Raw genomic sequence first — 18,215 nt, forward strand, 5'->3', positions numbered from 1 at the left:
TGGCAGGTAGTGACAGAACCAGCAAGAGAGAAAAACTTACTTGACTTCATCCTCACAAATCTACCTGTCACAGGCACATGTGTCTATGACAGTATTGGTAGGAGTGACTACCGCACAGTTCCTGTGGAGACAAAGTCCTGTCTTAACACTGAGGACACCCTCCATTGTGTTGTGTGTTACAACCACAAGTGCTAAATGGGATAGACTCAGAATGTGTCTGGCAGCTCAAAACTGGTATCCATGAGGTACTGTGGGCCTATGTCACTTGCAATCTCTCTCTAGTAGCTGGGCAGCCTTGCCTTGAAATACTTCACCCATTGTGTATTTACAAGAGGTTTTGGGTGTACCTGTCTGTGGCAGCCATTGTTTCAATATTCAGTACTTTGCATTTTTAATATCTCTTCCCTAAGACAGTTACGGGTTTCAATGGGTGTCTGGATTATAGGAAATGTCTCCCTCTTCACACTCCTGAGGGTGATTTGTTTGTTCTTGGAATGTGGCCTTGCAATTTTAAGCAATTTGCCCTGTCTCAATTCAAACTGGAAAATTTCCAGTCAGTTGAAAGTTGAAAGATCATATTTTCAAAAGTAAAGGGACATCGCCTCATGACAATGGAACCATTCTGGAACCTGTGAACTTCTGGAAGATCAAAACAATGGATCCGCTATTTTTGTAGCCACCTCTTTTAAAACCCTAGGGTGTCAGCCATCAAGTTTATCTTTAATAAAAATAGCATTTATTATTGAAAAATCTACTTTTTGGCATTTCCTCTTGTAATTGCCAGTTGCAGAGAAAATGACAATTGGTATTACTACTGCATTTTTAAATAATGGATATGGGTTGATACAATTACGTTCAAAATGTACTGCACAACGAAATGTAAATCACAATATTAATTGCACTAGAGATAGAAAACGCTAAAGTATTACATAGGATATATGGTACAGAAACAGGCCATTTGACCCAACCAACCCACGTCGGTGTTTATACTCCACTTGAGCCTCCTCCCATCTTTTCTCATCTAAGCCTACCATTGTAACCATCTATGTACTTCTCCCTCATATGCTTGTCTAGTTTCTCCTTAAATCCATCTGCACTATTCAATTCAACCACTCCCTTTGGTAGCACCACATTCTTACTGCTCTTCGGGTTTTTGAGGAAGGTTGAAGCTTTTCCTACCCTTTGAAATTCCAACAACATTCAGTTAAAATGTCTCTGTTGAGATACTTCAAGTCATCCTGACACAGGGAAATGCATGGATACAATCATACAAAAAATGGAAGGCTGAAATCTGATCAAGAGTCCAGGAAGTTCACGAAAACTCTATGAAGCATTTATGCTGTTGGCAAACACAATGACCATGTGTGCTGACCCTCATCTAAATCAGCATTTCTGAACAATTCAGTCCAGCCAGTGGCAGAAACTAATCTAAAAGAGTGGCATGGAGAGGTCAAATAAATGAAGGGTAAAATCTAAAAGACATTAAATCTAAAAATTACATTATAGTTAATGTAGGGAATGAGAAATACAGCCTGAGGAATTTAATCTGTGTGTATTATCCACACTCTAATTTTAATAATATAGTTGATTGTGAAGCTAATTAGCTTAATAATGCATAAGAAACAAGGGTAAATAATAAGTAAACCTAATAAATAAATAGGCCTTAAATAAGCATATAGAACTAATAAATTTATAAAACTGAGCAGAAGAAACTAATTTAACATTAAAGATCACTCAGTTAGCACTAGCGATATAGACTGAAAAAATATCCAGGGAGTTTATATGCCAACGGTGTTCTAGCACATAATTTCATGTTTCCAAATATTCTTATCTCAAAGAATCATACAATATAAATCCTGTCTTATATTAAGTTTCTATGTTTTTAAAGCACTAGAGTCGCTCCACTTAATTAAAAACAATGGAAGAAGCAGAACTAAATAATTATACCCGAGTACCAAATGCGAGAAAACAACCTGAAAGCTGAATAAAAACAAAAAACTACTGCGGATGCTGGAAATCCAAAACAAAAACAGAATTACCTGGAAAAACTCAGAAGGTCTGGCAGCATCGGCGGAGAAGAAAAGAGTTGACGTTTCGAGTCCTCATGACCCTTCAGCAGAACTGAGTGAAGTTAGGAGAGGGGTGAAATATAAGCTGGTTTAAGGTCGGGGTGGGGGGGGAGTTGGGGGGTTGGGGTGCTTGTAGGGACAAGCAAGCAGTGATAGGAGCAGATAATCAAAAGATGTTACAGACAAAGGAACAGGGAGGTGTTAAAGGTGGTGATATTATCTAAGAGAATGTGCTAATTAAGAATGGATGGCAGGACACTCGAAGTACAGCTCTAGTGGGGGTGGGGTGGAAAGACTGACAGGGTATTATAGTTATAGATTTAAAAATAATGGAAATAGGTGGGAAAAGAAAAATCTATATAAATTATTGGAAAAAACAAAAGGGAGGGGGAAGAAACAGAAATGGGGGTGGGGATGGGGGAGGGAGTTTAAGATCTAAAGTTGTTGAATTCAATATTCAGCCCGGAAGGCTGTAAAGTGCCTAGTCGGAAGATGAGGTGCTGTTCCTCCAGTTTGCGTTGGGCTTCACTGGAACAATGCAGCAAGCCAAGGACAGACATGTGGGCAAGAGAGCAGGGTGGAGTGTTAAAATGGCAAGCGACAGGGACGTTTGGGTCTTTCTTGAGGACAGACCGCAGGTGTTCTACAAAGCGGTCGCCCAGTTTGCGTTTGGTCGCTCCAATATAGAGGAGACCGCATTGGGAGCAACGAATGCAGTAGACTAAGTTAGAGGAAATGCAAGTGAAATGCTGCTTCATTCGAAAGGAGTGTTTGGGCCCTTGGACGGTGAGGAGAGAGGAAGTGAAGGGGCAGGTGTTGCATCTTCTGCGTGGGCATGGGGAGGTGCCATAGGTGGGGGTTGAGGAGTAGGGGGTGATGGAGGAGTGGACCAGGGTGTCCCGGAGGGACCGATCCCTATCTCTTTATGGGGTATGTGGAACATTCCTTGTTCCAGTCCTACTCCGGCCCCCTCCCACAACTCTTTCTCCGGTACATCGATGATTACTTCGGTGCAGCTTCATGTTCTCGTCGGGACCTGGAAAAATTTATTAATTTTGCTTCCAATCTCCACCCCTCCATCATTTTCACATGGTCCATCTCTGACACTTCCCTTCCCTTCCTTGATCTCTCTGTCTCAATTTCTGATGATAGACTGCCCACCAATATCCATTACAAGCCTACCGACTCCCACAGCTACCTCGACTACAGCTCCTTACACTCCGCTTCCTGTAAGAACTCCATCCCATTCTCTCAGTTCCTTCGCCTCCGTCGCATCTGTTCTGATGATACTACCTTCAAAAACAGTTCCTCTGACATGTCCTCCTTCTTCCTTAACCGAGGTTTTCCACCCACGGTCGTTGACAGGGCCCTCAACCGTGCCCGGCTCATCTCCCGCGCATCCGCCCTCACACCTTCTCCTCCCTCCCAGAAACATGATAGGGTCCCCCTTGTCCTCACTTATCACCCCACCAGCCTCCTCATTCAAAGGATCATCCTCCGCCATTTCTGCCAACTCCAGCATGATGCCACCACCAAACACATCTTCCCTTCACCCCCCCGGCGGCATTCCGTAGGGATCGTTCCCTCCGGGACACCCTGGTCCACTCCTCCATCACCCCCTACTCCTCAACCCCCACCTATGGCACCTCCCCATGCCCACGCAGAAGATGCAACACCTGCTCCTTCACTTCCTCTCTCCTCACCGTCCAAGGGCCCAAACACTCCTTTCGAGTGAAGCAGCATTTCACTTGCATTTCCTCTAACTTAGTCTACTGTATTCGTTGCTCCCAATGCGGTCTCCTCTACATTGGAGAGACCAAATGCAAACTGGGCGACCGCTTTGTAGAACACCTGCGGTCTGTCCTCAAGAAAGACCCAAACGTCCCTGTCGCTTGCCATTTTCACACTCCACCCTGCTCTCTTGCCCACATGTCTGTCCTTGGCTTGCTGCATTGTTCCAGTGAAGCCCAACGCAAACTGGAGGAACAGCACCTCATCTTCCGACTAGGCACTTTACAGCCTTCCGGGCTGAATATTGAATTCAACAACTTTAGATCTTAAACTCCCTCCCCCATCCCCACCCCCATTTCTGTTTCTTCCCCCTCCCTTTTGTTTTTTCCAATAATTTATATAGATTTTTCTTTTCCCACCTATTTCCATTATTTTTAAATCTATAACTATAATACCCTGTCAGTCTTTCCACCCCACCCCCACTAGAGCTGTACTTTGAGTGTCCTGCCATCCATTCTTAATTAGCACATTCTCTTAGATAATATCACCACCTTTAACACCTCCCTGTTCCTTTGTCTGTAACATCTTTTGATTATCTGCTCCTATCACTGCTTGCTTGTCCCTACAAGCACCCCCATCCCCCAACTCCCCCACCCCCCCTCCGACCTTAAACCAGCTTATATTTCACCCCTCTCCTAACTTCACTCAGTTCTGCTGAAGGGTCATGAGGACTCGAAACGTCAACTCTTTTCTTCTCCGCCGATGCTGCCAGACCTGCTGAGTTTTTCCAAGTAATTCTGAAAGCTGAATGAATGGTTTTGTTTCTTATAAACAACATTTTCAAAAAATGTCCTGCTGGCTTCATCATGGTTCTCCAACACAGATTTGACTGGCATATCCACATTATATAATTGTGTCCCTAGTCTCCTGCAACTTTTAATAGAGAATATATGAACATCTAAAATGTTCAGGAACAACCTCTGTGCTTTGAAAAATATATTTTATTTGATTTGATTTTCTTAATACATGATTGATGCAGACTAAAAAAAAATTAGATGGAACAGAAGAATTTACAAAATTAGGAAACATAAATTTGGGTCTGGCTTTTATCCAATTTCATTAGTTTTGTAAACTTGCCAGTGTGACTGCAGACAGCCACTGATATATTAACAGTTCCACAAGGAAATGAGACAATTTAAACTATGGCAAGAAAACTAAAGTCTGAAAGGTAACGAATTGACAGCTTGATCTGCTCTCAGTTTGTTATTTTGACATCAAACCATGATTGACAGCATCTTTTTGGCAAACAAATGTGTTTTGTGGATAAGTTTTAGTGTCTTTCAGAAGTAAACTGAGCATGAACAATGTTTGTCCTGCCATAAATATATTTCTTACATCTGTGTTACACTGCGTCATAAGTGCATAAATACTTAATTGTGAATTATGGTGCAGTAAACTTACAATATTTATGTACATTTTGGGGCAAATTCCTTTTTTTGTGAACCCAACCAATCAGAATTAGGAATGTCGCACCTTGTACAGAACTTAAGAATAGTTCTGTAATCAAAGACAAAATGAACCCCAACCCTTTGTGATCAAGGCTTCAAAGTGCAACATAATGAACTTTCACCAAACATTCTGTTTGTACAATCAACTTACATTTGAGCAGAGTACGTTATTACTTAAGTTGGGTGAGTTTACAGAAACGTAGATAAAGTTATAGAATTCAAAGTTCAACCCTAAATAACAATATATTTGTCATTACATGCATATACAGTTGTAAAAGAGTTCACATATGTCTTCTTGAAGTCCAGAGTCATCTACATTTTTGTCAGCAAACTAATAAACTATTCTTGTACAAACAAGAGATCTTCATAAAATTTAAACTCTCTTACCTGCATTGGTCGAGAGCACATGTGGGTCAATACTTCCTTCCTGGCATATTCGTCTTTCCCTACAAGTTCATTTAGGCTCTTCTGTTTAACAAAACAGCAAGAAGAAACAGTTAACTTTGGATACATATTGCCTTCACAAATTGTAAGCTACATACCTAATCAAAAAAGACTTTTAATGTTATGTGACAATTGATCAAAGGTTTAATTCCTCATATTCTTCTAATTTGGCAAACATCAGGTGAAAATATATTAAAGTGAGTTTTTTGAGAGAAAGTGAAAAAATATATTCAAAACAGGGCAATTTTCATTGCTGCATGGAAGGTAGATGTTACAATTTCACTATGTAATAACTGGAAGTTTCATATGATCCTAGGGCAGAATTTTGCCCTTGGCAGGGATGCTCGGCGGGGGTGATTGGGAAGTCGACCGCCACCTGCGATTGGCACCGCGATTTTACACGGGTGGGCCAATTAAGGCCCACCCAGCATAGAACGCGAGCAGCAGTGCTCAGCACTGCCTGTGTGGTTGGGGGGAGGAGGGAGAGCGGGCCTAGCGCGAACTTCGCGCATGCACGCAAAAGAGCACTTCAATCTCCCTGAGGCACGGAGCTGCCGAAAAGTTGGACAGGCAGTGTAAATTTGAATTTAATTATCTCTTTAATGGCCTTAATAGGCCTTTTAAATGTTGACAGGCGTGCTGCCGATTCTTGCACGCGCCCGCTGAATGAAACATCGGGGACTACACGATGATGTCGGAATGCTCGCCCGATGTCATCGTGCGTCATTTTACACTCGGCCGGGTCAGGCACGCGCCTGCCCGCCAAGCTCAATATTCTGCCCCTGGAGATCAAAATGAAGGAAAAATTGAATTCGGTCTGCACTTGTATCTATGATTTAATATATGGACATAGATCTTCTGGTTTCCAGATTCTCGGATGCCAGACGTACGACCCAAGATGAGCATCAGGACCCCTCAGACGTCTTGACATGCTGACTACAGCAGAAACTGTTTGAACTTGCGTTGAGCAATTCCCCCGCTCCTGATACCCTCTGCGAAAATCTCCTACTCTGAACTAGAGTTGGAGGCTTTGGACAGAGTTGGAGACTTTGGACAGTTCCGCGGTACTTGCCTGAATAGTTAACTACAGAACTGGCCCCGGCTGACCCACTACACCTGCTCCGGCAGCCAGACTACCCCCCGACCCAACTACCCCTCCTACCACCCGATTATTCCCCCCAGCCCAACCCAGCTACCTCCCGACCCACCTGCCACCTCATCCACCTACCACCTCACTTACCCTGCTACCCAACCCATTCACAAACATTTTGGGGGGCGGGGGGGGGGGAAGGTGCCTCTGATGAGCACAGGGGCTCTGCAAAGGAAACACCCCCCCACTTGCCTGACACCAGTGCAGCTAAAGCTGCCGTACCACCTGCTTGGCATGGGCCTCGTCCTGCCATGGGTAAAACAGCACCAAGGGAGGCCATTAAGGGTTTCAAAAGGGCCAATGGTGTGTGGGCTGCCTGATGCCTCCACTGCCCCTCATAAAATTTCATACAGGTCAGGGGTGGGCGGGTAGGTGGCGGGAACGCCACGTGCTGCATTTTACGAGCCCCCCACCATCTTCAAACCCACCAACAAGGATGCATAAAATCCAGCCCATAATGATCACTAACAGCACAATACTTGTTTTTGGAACTAAATCATCATTCCTTCACTGTCTCTGGGTCAAAATCTTTGAACTTCCTTCCAACAGCACTGTGGGTATACCTACAACACATGGACTGCAGCAGTTCAAACAGGCAGCTCACCATCACCTTCTCAAGGGCAATTAGGGATATGCAATAAATGCTGGCCTAGCCACCAATGCCCAAATTCCGTGAACAAATAAAAAAAAAAGACTGCATTATCTGGGAAATAAAGCATAACTATATTCAAAATTAGGTTATCACAACCCTAGTGATTTAAGCTAGTTATTATAGCTTCAGTAAGAGGAAGCAATTATATCACATTCTCAGTCCAGTGGATATTTTTCAGTTTATGTGTTAGGTGTAATGAGATGCTTCTATCTTTCTCTGCAATTTCTGTTTCCAGCATCTAGTTTATTATTTAGTGTGGCATCTGTAATCTCTCTGAAGTTGCTAAAGATAATGCCTAAATAGCATGATTGACAGATTGAATAGATCTCCAGACCCAGCTCAAACAACTGACTGTTTTAGATCTGAATTGCAAACCACAAATGGTATCTTCAGTAGCTCTGGTTTCAAAGAGAAATGTTTAGGGGGTGGGTGGGCAAGAAGAAAAGCTTTTAAAATAGCATTTCCCTTTTGGTTGTCTTCCTTCTTCCTTAATGTGAAATTTGAATTAATTTTAAAAGTAAAAATATCAGATTTGATTTCAGAGATGCCCCCTTGAATGGGGCTTCCAGTGCCAAAGCAATTTTACAAATGATTTGGTGCTCAATCACTGTAACTTAAAAGAAAACTGCCAAGGAGAATTAGTATGAACATGGTTTTCTTTAACAACACAAGAAGCCTAATTGTCTATGTTAAATATACAGAAATTCTGGATTTTCTGAACAAATTTAACATTTATTTGATCATCGTCATCAATGTACCCTTGTTTTGACTCACTTATTCTCATGCAATCAAAATCAACCCTTCACATGACAACTTGAGATGAAAAACAGCCATCACCAGCCAAACAGAACATTTCGTTGAACAGATAATTTTCATTTAGTGCAAAAAATTTCTAGTCGCTAAAGGGAACCTCATGCAACCTCGTCTGGAATGTTCCAAATTCTATAAAATAAAAGGGAGGTGCTGTTTGTTTCATTTTTGATCGAGATATTCAATATTGTTTGCAAGAAACAGTTCTGAATATTAGACAAACATTTAGACAATCATAAAACAAATCCATGCATTTTGACCATCTATTAATAGGTTGCCAATCCTCCCAGATTGTCGAGCCTGGGAGAAAAGTCCTTTGTACTTGTAGTTTGCGCCTATATACTTTTACTTCCTGTGGGTCACAGGTGCACCCAAATTGCAGCCATGGAATGCACAACAATAATCAAATTTATTAATTCCTGCTCCAAATGGGATTTTCACCTGCCTGATTTAATGGAATTTTTTTTGTTTTTCTGGATCCTAATGGCAGATGCCACTACCCAGAATAAACTGAGTACTGGAACATGCCCTAGCAACTTTAGTGGAAACTGTCACGCAGTGCATAAGGGGCCCTTTGTATTGATTATACCGACAATTTCAGTGGCCAGGATATTGAGGTCGGTGAGCGGGGGGCGGGGCCCACTCGCCGACACGTAAAATGACATGGGATGATGTTGGGCGGAACTCCCGACGTCACTCAGTGTCATTTCAATTCCCAGGTCAGCGGGGGCACAGTCGAATCAGCTGTGCGCCTACCGACCTGGCCAATTGAGGCCATTTAAAAAGTAATTATACTAGTTAATGGACCTGCCTGTCCAACCTTAAGATTGGCGGGCAGGCCAGGAGCCCTGGCGGGCTTCAGAAAAAGCATGAAACCTCATCCACGGGCGGGATGAGGTTTCATGTAAGTTTTTTACATTTAATAAAAGTTTAATTAAAAGTGATGGACATGTCCCAACTCATGTGACAAGGGGACATGCCAGGGAAATTTTATTTCTCTACATTTACCAGCACTTAGCCTCAGGGAGATGAGTGCCCTCTTTTGTGCGTATGTGCAAAACAGCGCACTCCCAGCTGAGGGAATCCCCCCTCCCGCCCGCACAGGGGGCGCATAGCGCTTCCTGGTGGATGTCACGCTGGGCAGGCCTTAATTGGCTCGCCAACGCAAAATGGCAGTGGGCCCCCAATTGGGGGCACCGATCGGAGGCACTCCCGCACGCACCCGCTCCTGAACTTCCCCCCCACCACCGATGGGGGAAAATTTCTGCCCCGTCTTACCAGCAGAAATCTGGTCAATCAGGATTCACCTACACTAATTCTCAAGTTTGTGTTTCCAAGTGGTTTGATGGCCAGTTAACGATTGAAATAATGGAGCATTAATCCTGCTCTTGATTAACTGACAACACTGATTGTCTGATTTTGAAAGAAAAAGTTATTCTCTCAGGTGCCAATATCTATTCTCATGTGTAATCATGAACAAGGATTAAAATGCAATCCAAGTTTTACGGATTGTTTGCATCACCTACTTGGGTAGTGTTAGGAACAATGTATAGCGTTACGTTTAATTTATGTTTATATTTGTGTTTTAAGAAAGGTGGAACATGGTTTCAGTTTCAGTTAGGTTTTTTATGAGCTTGGTGCCAGGAAGTCTGGAGGGCCTCCTAGCAAAAAGGTCAGGTTTTTTGGATTTGTTTGTATACATGCATTTTTAATGAGGTTTTACAACCCTTGAAGTGAAGAGATGGGTTAAAGAGAGATTAGTGGTTTAGTAAATTCAGGGGAAAAAAACACAAGGTAGAAAAAACTGTGCTGCTGTCTAATGATGGGGTCCAGTGGCACACAGAGAAAGACAGAAAGGATGTCAGAGTGTGTACGTCAGAGAATGAAGACAGGAGTTCTAAGCTCTCTGATAAGAAATACTAAAAGGCTGCTGGGAGCCTGAGTTCAGGGAACTCGCGTTTGCTCTGCAGTTGAAGTAATAGTGAGTTTAGAATGGGTTTTGGGCATCTCAGGAAGAGATACCAGCTAGGGAAAAAGTATCTAGTGAATGCTCAGAAATCTGCTGGAATAAAACTGTTTGCCACTGGGCCAGCCCAAGCAAGGTGTTAAGATAGTGGTAAATCTTCATTGGGTTTTTGTATCTGTAAGGGTATTGCTGGGATAAAAGGAATAGTGTGAGTTTGAATCATTTTCTTGTGTTTGCATTGAGATCTTTCCAACCTTTTTCTCTGGTGTAACATAGTTCAATTTTCCTTGTTTAATAAATGTCTTATTCTTTATGTTAAAAGTTCATCAGCAAACTCCTATGAATTTGTTCAGTAACTTTCCTCCAGGGTTTCTAAAAAAAAGTTAGGATCTATCAAACAAGGTTTCACTCTGGGATCTGACTTTTCCAGTGTTAACATCAGCTGGGATCGTAACAGTAGGTTGCAGTAAAAACTGTGGGGCAATAACAATAATATTTGCAGTGAGCAAATATGATGTGATTGGATGTCACATGACTGGATGCCACATGATTAAACCTCCAGGATTATGTCAGACAAGAGTTGGCATCCTTCAGGATGGTCACTTAAAAGAACACAGGTAAAATTTTACCTTTACAATTACGAGCATGCGAAACAGGAGCAGAAGCAGGCCATTTGGCTCCCCGAGCCTGCTCCGCCATTCAATAAGATCATGGCTGTTCTGTTTGTGTTTCAAGTTCTACATTTCCATCTACCTCCAATAACCTTTGATTCTCTTGCCTAACAAGAATCTATCTACCTCTGCCTTAAAAATATCCAATGATCCCGCCTCCACCACCTTTGGAGGCAGAGTTCCAAAGTTGCACAATCTTCCGAGAAAAAATTTCTCCTCATCTCTGTCCTAAAAGGGCAACCCCTAATTTTAAAACAGCACCCCCTAGTTCTGGACTCACCCACAAGAGGAAACATCCTTGTAACTTAACCAGTTAGAAATACAATTGAAACATTTAATTTGACAGTTTTATTATTGAATGATTTACAAATCATTTGATTTTAATTATTGGTAGAAGTCTATCTTAAATCATCACCTAGTTTTGTAACAAATTTTTCTGAAAACTTACGTGTAATGTGCCTGCAGTACTGAAGTCAAGCTCAATTCCCATCTGTTCAAAGAATGCAGTGAGGTCATCAAGCATATTTGTTTGTGGTGGTGGATGTCGCCGCAGTAAAGCTTGTTCATGGAATGAATTGTAGATGCTGTGGGCAACTGCCATGTTTGCCAGTAACATGAACTCTTCTATTAATCTAGAAAGAGCAAAACATTTTTAGGTAATAAAAATGCAATGTGCATTTTATCTAATATTGTCATTGATAATAAGTAAAAGACTTCACACAAGTACTGCCTCCTCCTTTACTGCTGCATTAGTGGTTTCTAGTGAAAACAGATGCAGTACTCATTTAGTACCTCATCCATTCCCTCTGCCTTCTTTTGGTCCCCAATCAATCCCAACCTTCCTTTGGTAACCCTTCTCCCATGTGTTTATAAAAAAACTTCTGGGTTCCCTTTTATGTTAGCTGCTAGTCTACTCTCATATTCTCTCTCTTATTCCCTTTCTTTAGATCTCCTCTGTATTTTAGCCCTCGTTTAGTTAGGCATTTTTATGCTTGACTGTACTCCGTCCTTATCCATAATTATTGTAAATCTGATTATATGATTACTGTTCCCCAAATGCTTTAATTGGTCCATTTCATTCACCAGAACTGCTTCCTTCATCATTGGGCTGAAAACACACTGATCAAGAAAGCACTCTGGTCCACATTTCAGGAATTCCACTCCCTCTTTAAACTTTACACTATTATCCCAGTCTATATTAGGGTCTTGCATCATCCCTCCTTTGTAGTTCTTGCATCTTTCTGCAATTTGTCTGCAAATTTGCTCCTCTATCTCCTTCTCACCATCTGGCAACCTATAGTAATCACCTAGTCTCATAATAGCTCTTCTGTTGTTCCTTAATTCTAACCAAATAGATTTTTTCTTCAACCCCTCAACTACATCATCCTTTTCCAAAGCTATAATAGTTTATTTGATCAATACTACCACCTCGCAGGCTACTTTTTGTCCTTTTCTATCTTCCTTGAATACCTTATAGCCAGGAATAAGTTCCCAGTTCCCTGTTCTTTGAGCTGGGCCTCTGTTATTGCCACTATCCCATGGTCCCATGTAGCAACTTCTGTCTGCAGCTCACCAACTTTATTTATCAGTACGTACATTGACATGCACTCCAAATCCATCTTAGGCTGCTTCACATTTGTCCTCTATTGAAATTTTCCTATTTTTGAACTATTCTTTATTTTAGTACTATTTTCCTCTCTCAATCCTCTGTACATCTTATTTCTCCTCTCTAATGTTCCATCCTATTGACCACCCTTCTGCTAAATTAGTTTAAATCCTCCCCCACAGTACTGCTTAGTCTTCTGCAAGGATATTGGTCTCAACTGTGTCAAGGTGCAACTACCCACAGGTCTCTCCTGCCCCAGGAATCTGAAACTTTCCCTTTTGCACTATTTTGCCAGCCACACATTAATCAGTTTGATCCTACTTCCCCTCTCACCATTGCGTGACATTGGGAGTAATTTAGAAATCACTACATTTGAGTTCTGCTTTTTAATTTTTTCCCTAGCTCCTGAAACTCTGATTGCAGGATCCCAATGCTTTTCTTCCTGTGTCATTAATTTTTCCACATGGACCATAACTTATCGCTGTTCCCCTGTAGCTTCCTAGTAACAAGTAGCCTCCTTTACCCTAGCACCAGGGAAGCAACACACCATGCGGGACTCAAGTCAGCAGTTACAATGATGCCTCTCTATCCCCCTAATAAATACTATGATCCACTGTGACTACTGAATATCTATAACTTTGCCATGGCCCTGTGTAATCATCTGCCCCACAATGTTGGGAATGTGGACTGCACTTCCCCATAAGGTCTCGTCACCCTCACTGGTATTCAGTACTCAAAACCGGTTTGAGTGTGCCATATTCTGGGAGGATTCCTGCACTGCCTACCTCTTCTGTCTTGCTGGATGGCTACCCTGAACTCTCTGAAGCTGCAGGGTGACCACCTCTTGGAATGTGCATTCTAGGCATCTCTTAGCTTCTCGCATGCTCTGCATGACTCCAGCCACTCCTCAAGCTCAGAAACTCTTGCGTTTGAGCAGCTGAAGACATTTCCTGCACATATGGTCATCCAGAACACATGAACTCCTGGAGTTCCCATATGGTGCAGGAATTGAAGACAACTGGTCTCAGCATTTTGCTTTAAAAAATCCTTTTTAATCTAGTTTGCTACTTTTATTAGTTACTAATAAAAATAGATATCGCTCTAACAAATAGACAGAGAAACAGAGTTTACACTTCAGGTTGATGAACTTTGATTCTGGCGAAAGGTCATCAACCTGAAACATTTGTACAGATCTTCTGGTCTCCAGATCGTCGGAGACTGGACGTACCCCCCAAGTTATACATTCAGGCTCCTTGGAAATCCTGACGCACTGACTCCATGGGAATTTCCTGGGAAGTTCGAACATCCGACAGCCAATTCCTCTGCTCCCCAGGACCCTAGGAAAAAGTCTCCAACTCTAAGTTAGAATCAGACACTTCAGATGGTTCCAACTTACTTACCTTGATAGTTACCTAGGAAATGTGAGAGAAAATTCCTAGTCTAACTCCTGGGTGATGATACAACTGACCGCTCAGACTCCTCCCTCAACCAGCTGACTACCCTTCCGACTCCCCCCAATGACCCTCCCTGACTGCCACTGGATTGACCCCCGACTTCCCCCCCATGACCCCCCAACTTGACCTGATCTCAGTGCCCTACCCACCTGCCGCCTACCCCCTTAACCACTTACCTCACCCATCCTACCAACATATACATTTCACCCATTCACTCACCTATTCACTCATACACCAACACATTGAAAAGCTGTTTAAATGTCCCAGCTTGTCAATTTGTTACCGAACACTTAAATATTGCAGCTAGCGCTGTAAAAAGGGGGCATTGTTTGTCTTTCCCCAGCAATCCAGCGCTATGAGGGAGCAGTTCCATTTCAGGTTTTCTCCACATTTCTAGAGAAGCCAGGATCGGAAGGCCTGGCCAGAAATGCTGAGCTCTGGTGTGGACCAGAAAAATAGGAGTGGACTGGTAATCCAACAGCGATTGCCACTCCTCAGAAGACTTGGGCCATTAACGTTTTCTCTTTTCAATAATGCAACCTGACCTGCTGGGTATTTCCAACATTTTCTGTCTTCACTTCAGATTTCCAGCAGTTGTCTGCATTGCTGAAAATTATATTATTGACTTTCCTTAGAATTTTTAACATGATCAACTACCTTGTGCATTTTATTCTTCACGTTTACCACACTCTGGTGAATTTTCTTGTCTAAAATTAAATTCATGTCCGCTTTGCTTACAGTTTAATACTGCAGGCCACTCACTGTCACCCAAAAATAAAAACACTAAATGTGCAAGTGTCTATGATCTTTTTGCCTTTGGGGCTTGAGCTCAAATTCATTCTAGATTGGTGGGATGATAATCTCCTTTCTCTGCAGCTATGGAAACTTATTTGAAATAAATGTGGAGAAGCTTCAAGCTACTTCCTCTAGACACAGGATCATCACTAGAAGTACTGAATGTGCTTTAGTCTTTGGTCACTCCAAATTGCACAAAAGGCCAACATATGAGAAGGTTTGGCTTTAATAATAATAAAATTAGTTTGCGGATAGCACTATGAAGATAGATAATGATATTAAACTTGTGTGTGTTGGGTAATAACTACGTTCACCTGTAAAATGATGCATAGGGCTTCTCTTTCCACCACTGTACCTCTGGTATATCCCAAGGATCCATCTTTCACCCTATCTACATCATGCCCCTCAATGACATCATCTGAAGGCACAATGTTAGGTTCCATATGTACCCTGATGCTATGCAGTTCTATCTAACCACCACCCCTTTCAACCCGCCAATGCTTCTGTGCTGTCATACTGTCTTTCCATCATTCAGTTTCACATAAGCCAAAATCTCCTCCAGTTAAACATTAGGAAGACTGAAACCATTCTTTTCACCCTGTAACAAAGTCCATTCCCAAACTACCAATTCCATTCCCCTCCCTGATCACTACATCAGGCTGAATCAGATTGTCTGCAACCTTGTGGTCCTATGATCCTGATCTGAGTTTCGAACCCCATATTCTTTCTATCACAAGATCCATCTTCCACCGAAACCCTCATCTATGCCTTTGTTACCTTCAGACTCAAATATTGCAATGCCCTCCTTGCTAGCCTCCCATCTTCCATGCTCATCCAAAACTCTACTGCCTTTACCCTAACTCACCCCAAATCTTATCCACCCATCACCCCTGTGCTCACTAACCAGCATTGACTCTGGTCTAGCACTGTCTCAGTTTTAAAACTCTCATCCTCATGTTCATAGCCGCGCTCTTCCCTAACTCTATAACCTTCGCCAATCCAATAACCATCTGAGATCTTTGGACTCTGTCCATTCTGGTGTCACTGCAGCCTCGATTTCTATTGCCCAAGCATCAACGGCTGTGCTTTCAACTGTCTAGTTGCTAAATCTCTTCTTAAATCTCTCTCCTCCATTAAGGGGCATTCTATCCTAGTATCTCATAATGTGGCCTAATGTTATGTTTTATTTGAAAGCGCTCCTGTGAAGCACCTTGGGATGTTATAAAATGCTAAAACATTATATAAATACAACTTCTTGTTGATAATAAACCATAACCATACAGAGACTTTCTACCCATGCATGCATGGCCAGCAACACAAAGATCATGTTTCTGGTGAGAAATTCAACAAATTTCTGTATTGATGAATAAACAATTTTGCACCTCAACAGATTTTAATAAAAATCGAACGTCAAAATAGTTCTTATAAAGTTATGTTATGTTATAGAGTGGGGAAAAAACAAAGAAAAAAGTCCAAATTTTAAAGAAGATTCTGACAGTAACATTCAGCTTCTCTAGTGATTAAATTAACAGCAGCATCATTTCAGAACCATGGACCTATCAAAGAAGTATGGTTGAAGATACCATGAACAGAAAACAGTCAAAAAGTTAAAGGTTGCATTTGTCGAAATTTAATAAATGCTGTCCATGAAGTAACATTATAAATGTATAAGTTATACAATCAAGCATTTTAAATGTATAATTATCTTACACATGTAGCATTCTGAAAATAGGACTATTCACAAAACCTTTGCTAGTCTAACAGGTTTTTTAAAAATAATTTTTAAGTTGCTGGAATCATGCAACAAATAAATCCACTAAAGGTGGTCAGTACATTATCATTTCACTAGGTGGCAGTAGCTAACCGACCACAAATACCAGAAATGATCATCAGAAATAGGCAAAGGCTAATCCACACATAAAAGAATTCTTCATGAATCCAACACTTGAAGAACAAAATGAAAACAGATGTTTGATATATTGCTGTTGCAAGTTGTACCATTAAAATTAAATATTTTACGAAAAGGCATAAAAAAGATAGAAAAAGATCTAGAAGAGCCATAGGTTCAATTTTATGAAAAATTTCATACAAGTCAAAATAGTCATTTGCATTATTTGTCAATTTATCCAGATGAATAAATATTGTCCATCATGAAGGCAGTATAAAAAATAAGCATTCCTCTCATTAGATACGTAAATAAAAATAAAATTTTAATGTTGTGCCACCTTCTAACAGAAGGTGTAGAAAGCACGATTTATATGCAATCAGACAGATCTTAAGTTACTTTTCCTAGCCGTTTCAATACATTGAGAGCTCGACAGAAGAGGTCCACAGCATCTCAAAGGGTTTGCTTTTATATCTCATCAAATACCCATACAGAATTCAGGAAAGGTTTGTAATCTTCAGTTCCATTGTCTGATTCATAGCTACCACATGCCCAAATGAATCTCAGGAAATGTCACCAGGTAGCTTATCACGTGAGACCATATTTTCAACAGATTGTTGAGGAAATTGAAAAAGGTATATTAACTTTTTGTGGATTTGCTTCAGTTTAGTTTTCATGGGTTGTGTTGTTCGATTAAATAAGGACTTTAGTTTGTGTTTAGGTCTCCAGTCTTTTTTTCTGTTTTTCTTAAAGTAGCTTGTTACGTATAAGATCGATACTGGTGTAAAAAAAATTAATTACAATAAAGTGTAAAGATTGGGGGATTCTTTGAGTGTAAAGAGCAGGGATACTAGAGTAATTCATTAATAAATTAAATAAAATACAATAGTGATAGCAGGATAGGTGATGTGCTGCTGCTGCAGCATGTGGGAGCTGCTGGGACACTAAAGTGATCCAGAGCGAATACATCTGTAGTAAGTGCTTGTAGCTCAAGGAACTTCGGGTCTCAGTTGAGGAGCTGGAATCTGAGCTGCAGACATTGTGCCACATCAGGGAGGGGGAAAATTACCCGGACACTTTGCTCCAGAAGGCAGTCACACCCCTCAGATTAGGTGATTCAAATTTGGTCTGTGATCAGGGACAAGAGGGTGTGACTGCAGGTGAGGCAGGTATGGGGACCCACGGGATAGTTTTCAAGGAGCCTCGGCCCTTGAAATTGTCCAACAGTTACGAGGTTCTTGCAAACTGTGTGGACGAGAACAGGGACTGCAGGAAGGATGAGCGAACTGACCAAGGCACCATGGTACAGAGAGCTATTCATGTGGGAGGAGGAAATAGGAATATAGTAGTGGTAGGGGACAGTATAATTAGGGGGATAGGTACTGTTCTCTGCAGCTGAGAGCGTGAGTCCCAAAAACTGCGTTGCTGCCTGGTGCTAGGGTTAAGGACATCTCTTCGGGGCTGGAGAGGAACT

At 41.7% G+C, this 18,215-nt stretch overlaps 1 protein-coding gene across 2 annotated transcripts in view; it reads right to left on the bottom strand.

Annotated features, from left to right (window-relative positions):
* The window catches only part of dis3l2 (DIS3 like 3'-5' exoribonuclease 2), a 297,452-nt gene that overhangs the window by 25,348 nt on the left and 253,889 nt on the right, over positions 1–18,215 (bottom strand). For both annotated transcript variants that reach the window (XM_078563912.1, XM_078563911.1), the window contains 2 exons: positions 11,450–11,633; positions 5,696–5,776 (listed from right to left, as the gene is read on the bottom strand). In XM_078563912.1, coding sequence (XP_078420038.1) covers positions 5,696–5,776; positions 11,450–11,633 — 265 coding nt within the window. The remainder of the gene's footprint in view (positions 1–5,695; positions 5,777–11,449; positions 11,634–18,215) is intronic.

The sequence above is a fragment of the Cetorhinus maximus genome, chromosome 19, assembly GCF_964194155.1.
Source record: "Cetorhinus maximus chromosome 19, sCetMax3.hap1.1, whole genome shotgun sequence".
Classification (NCBI taxonomy): Eukaryota; Metazoa; Chordata; class Chondrichthyes; order Lamniformes; family Cetorhinidae; genus Cetorhinus; species Cetorhinus maximus.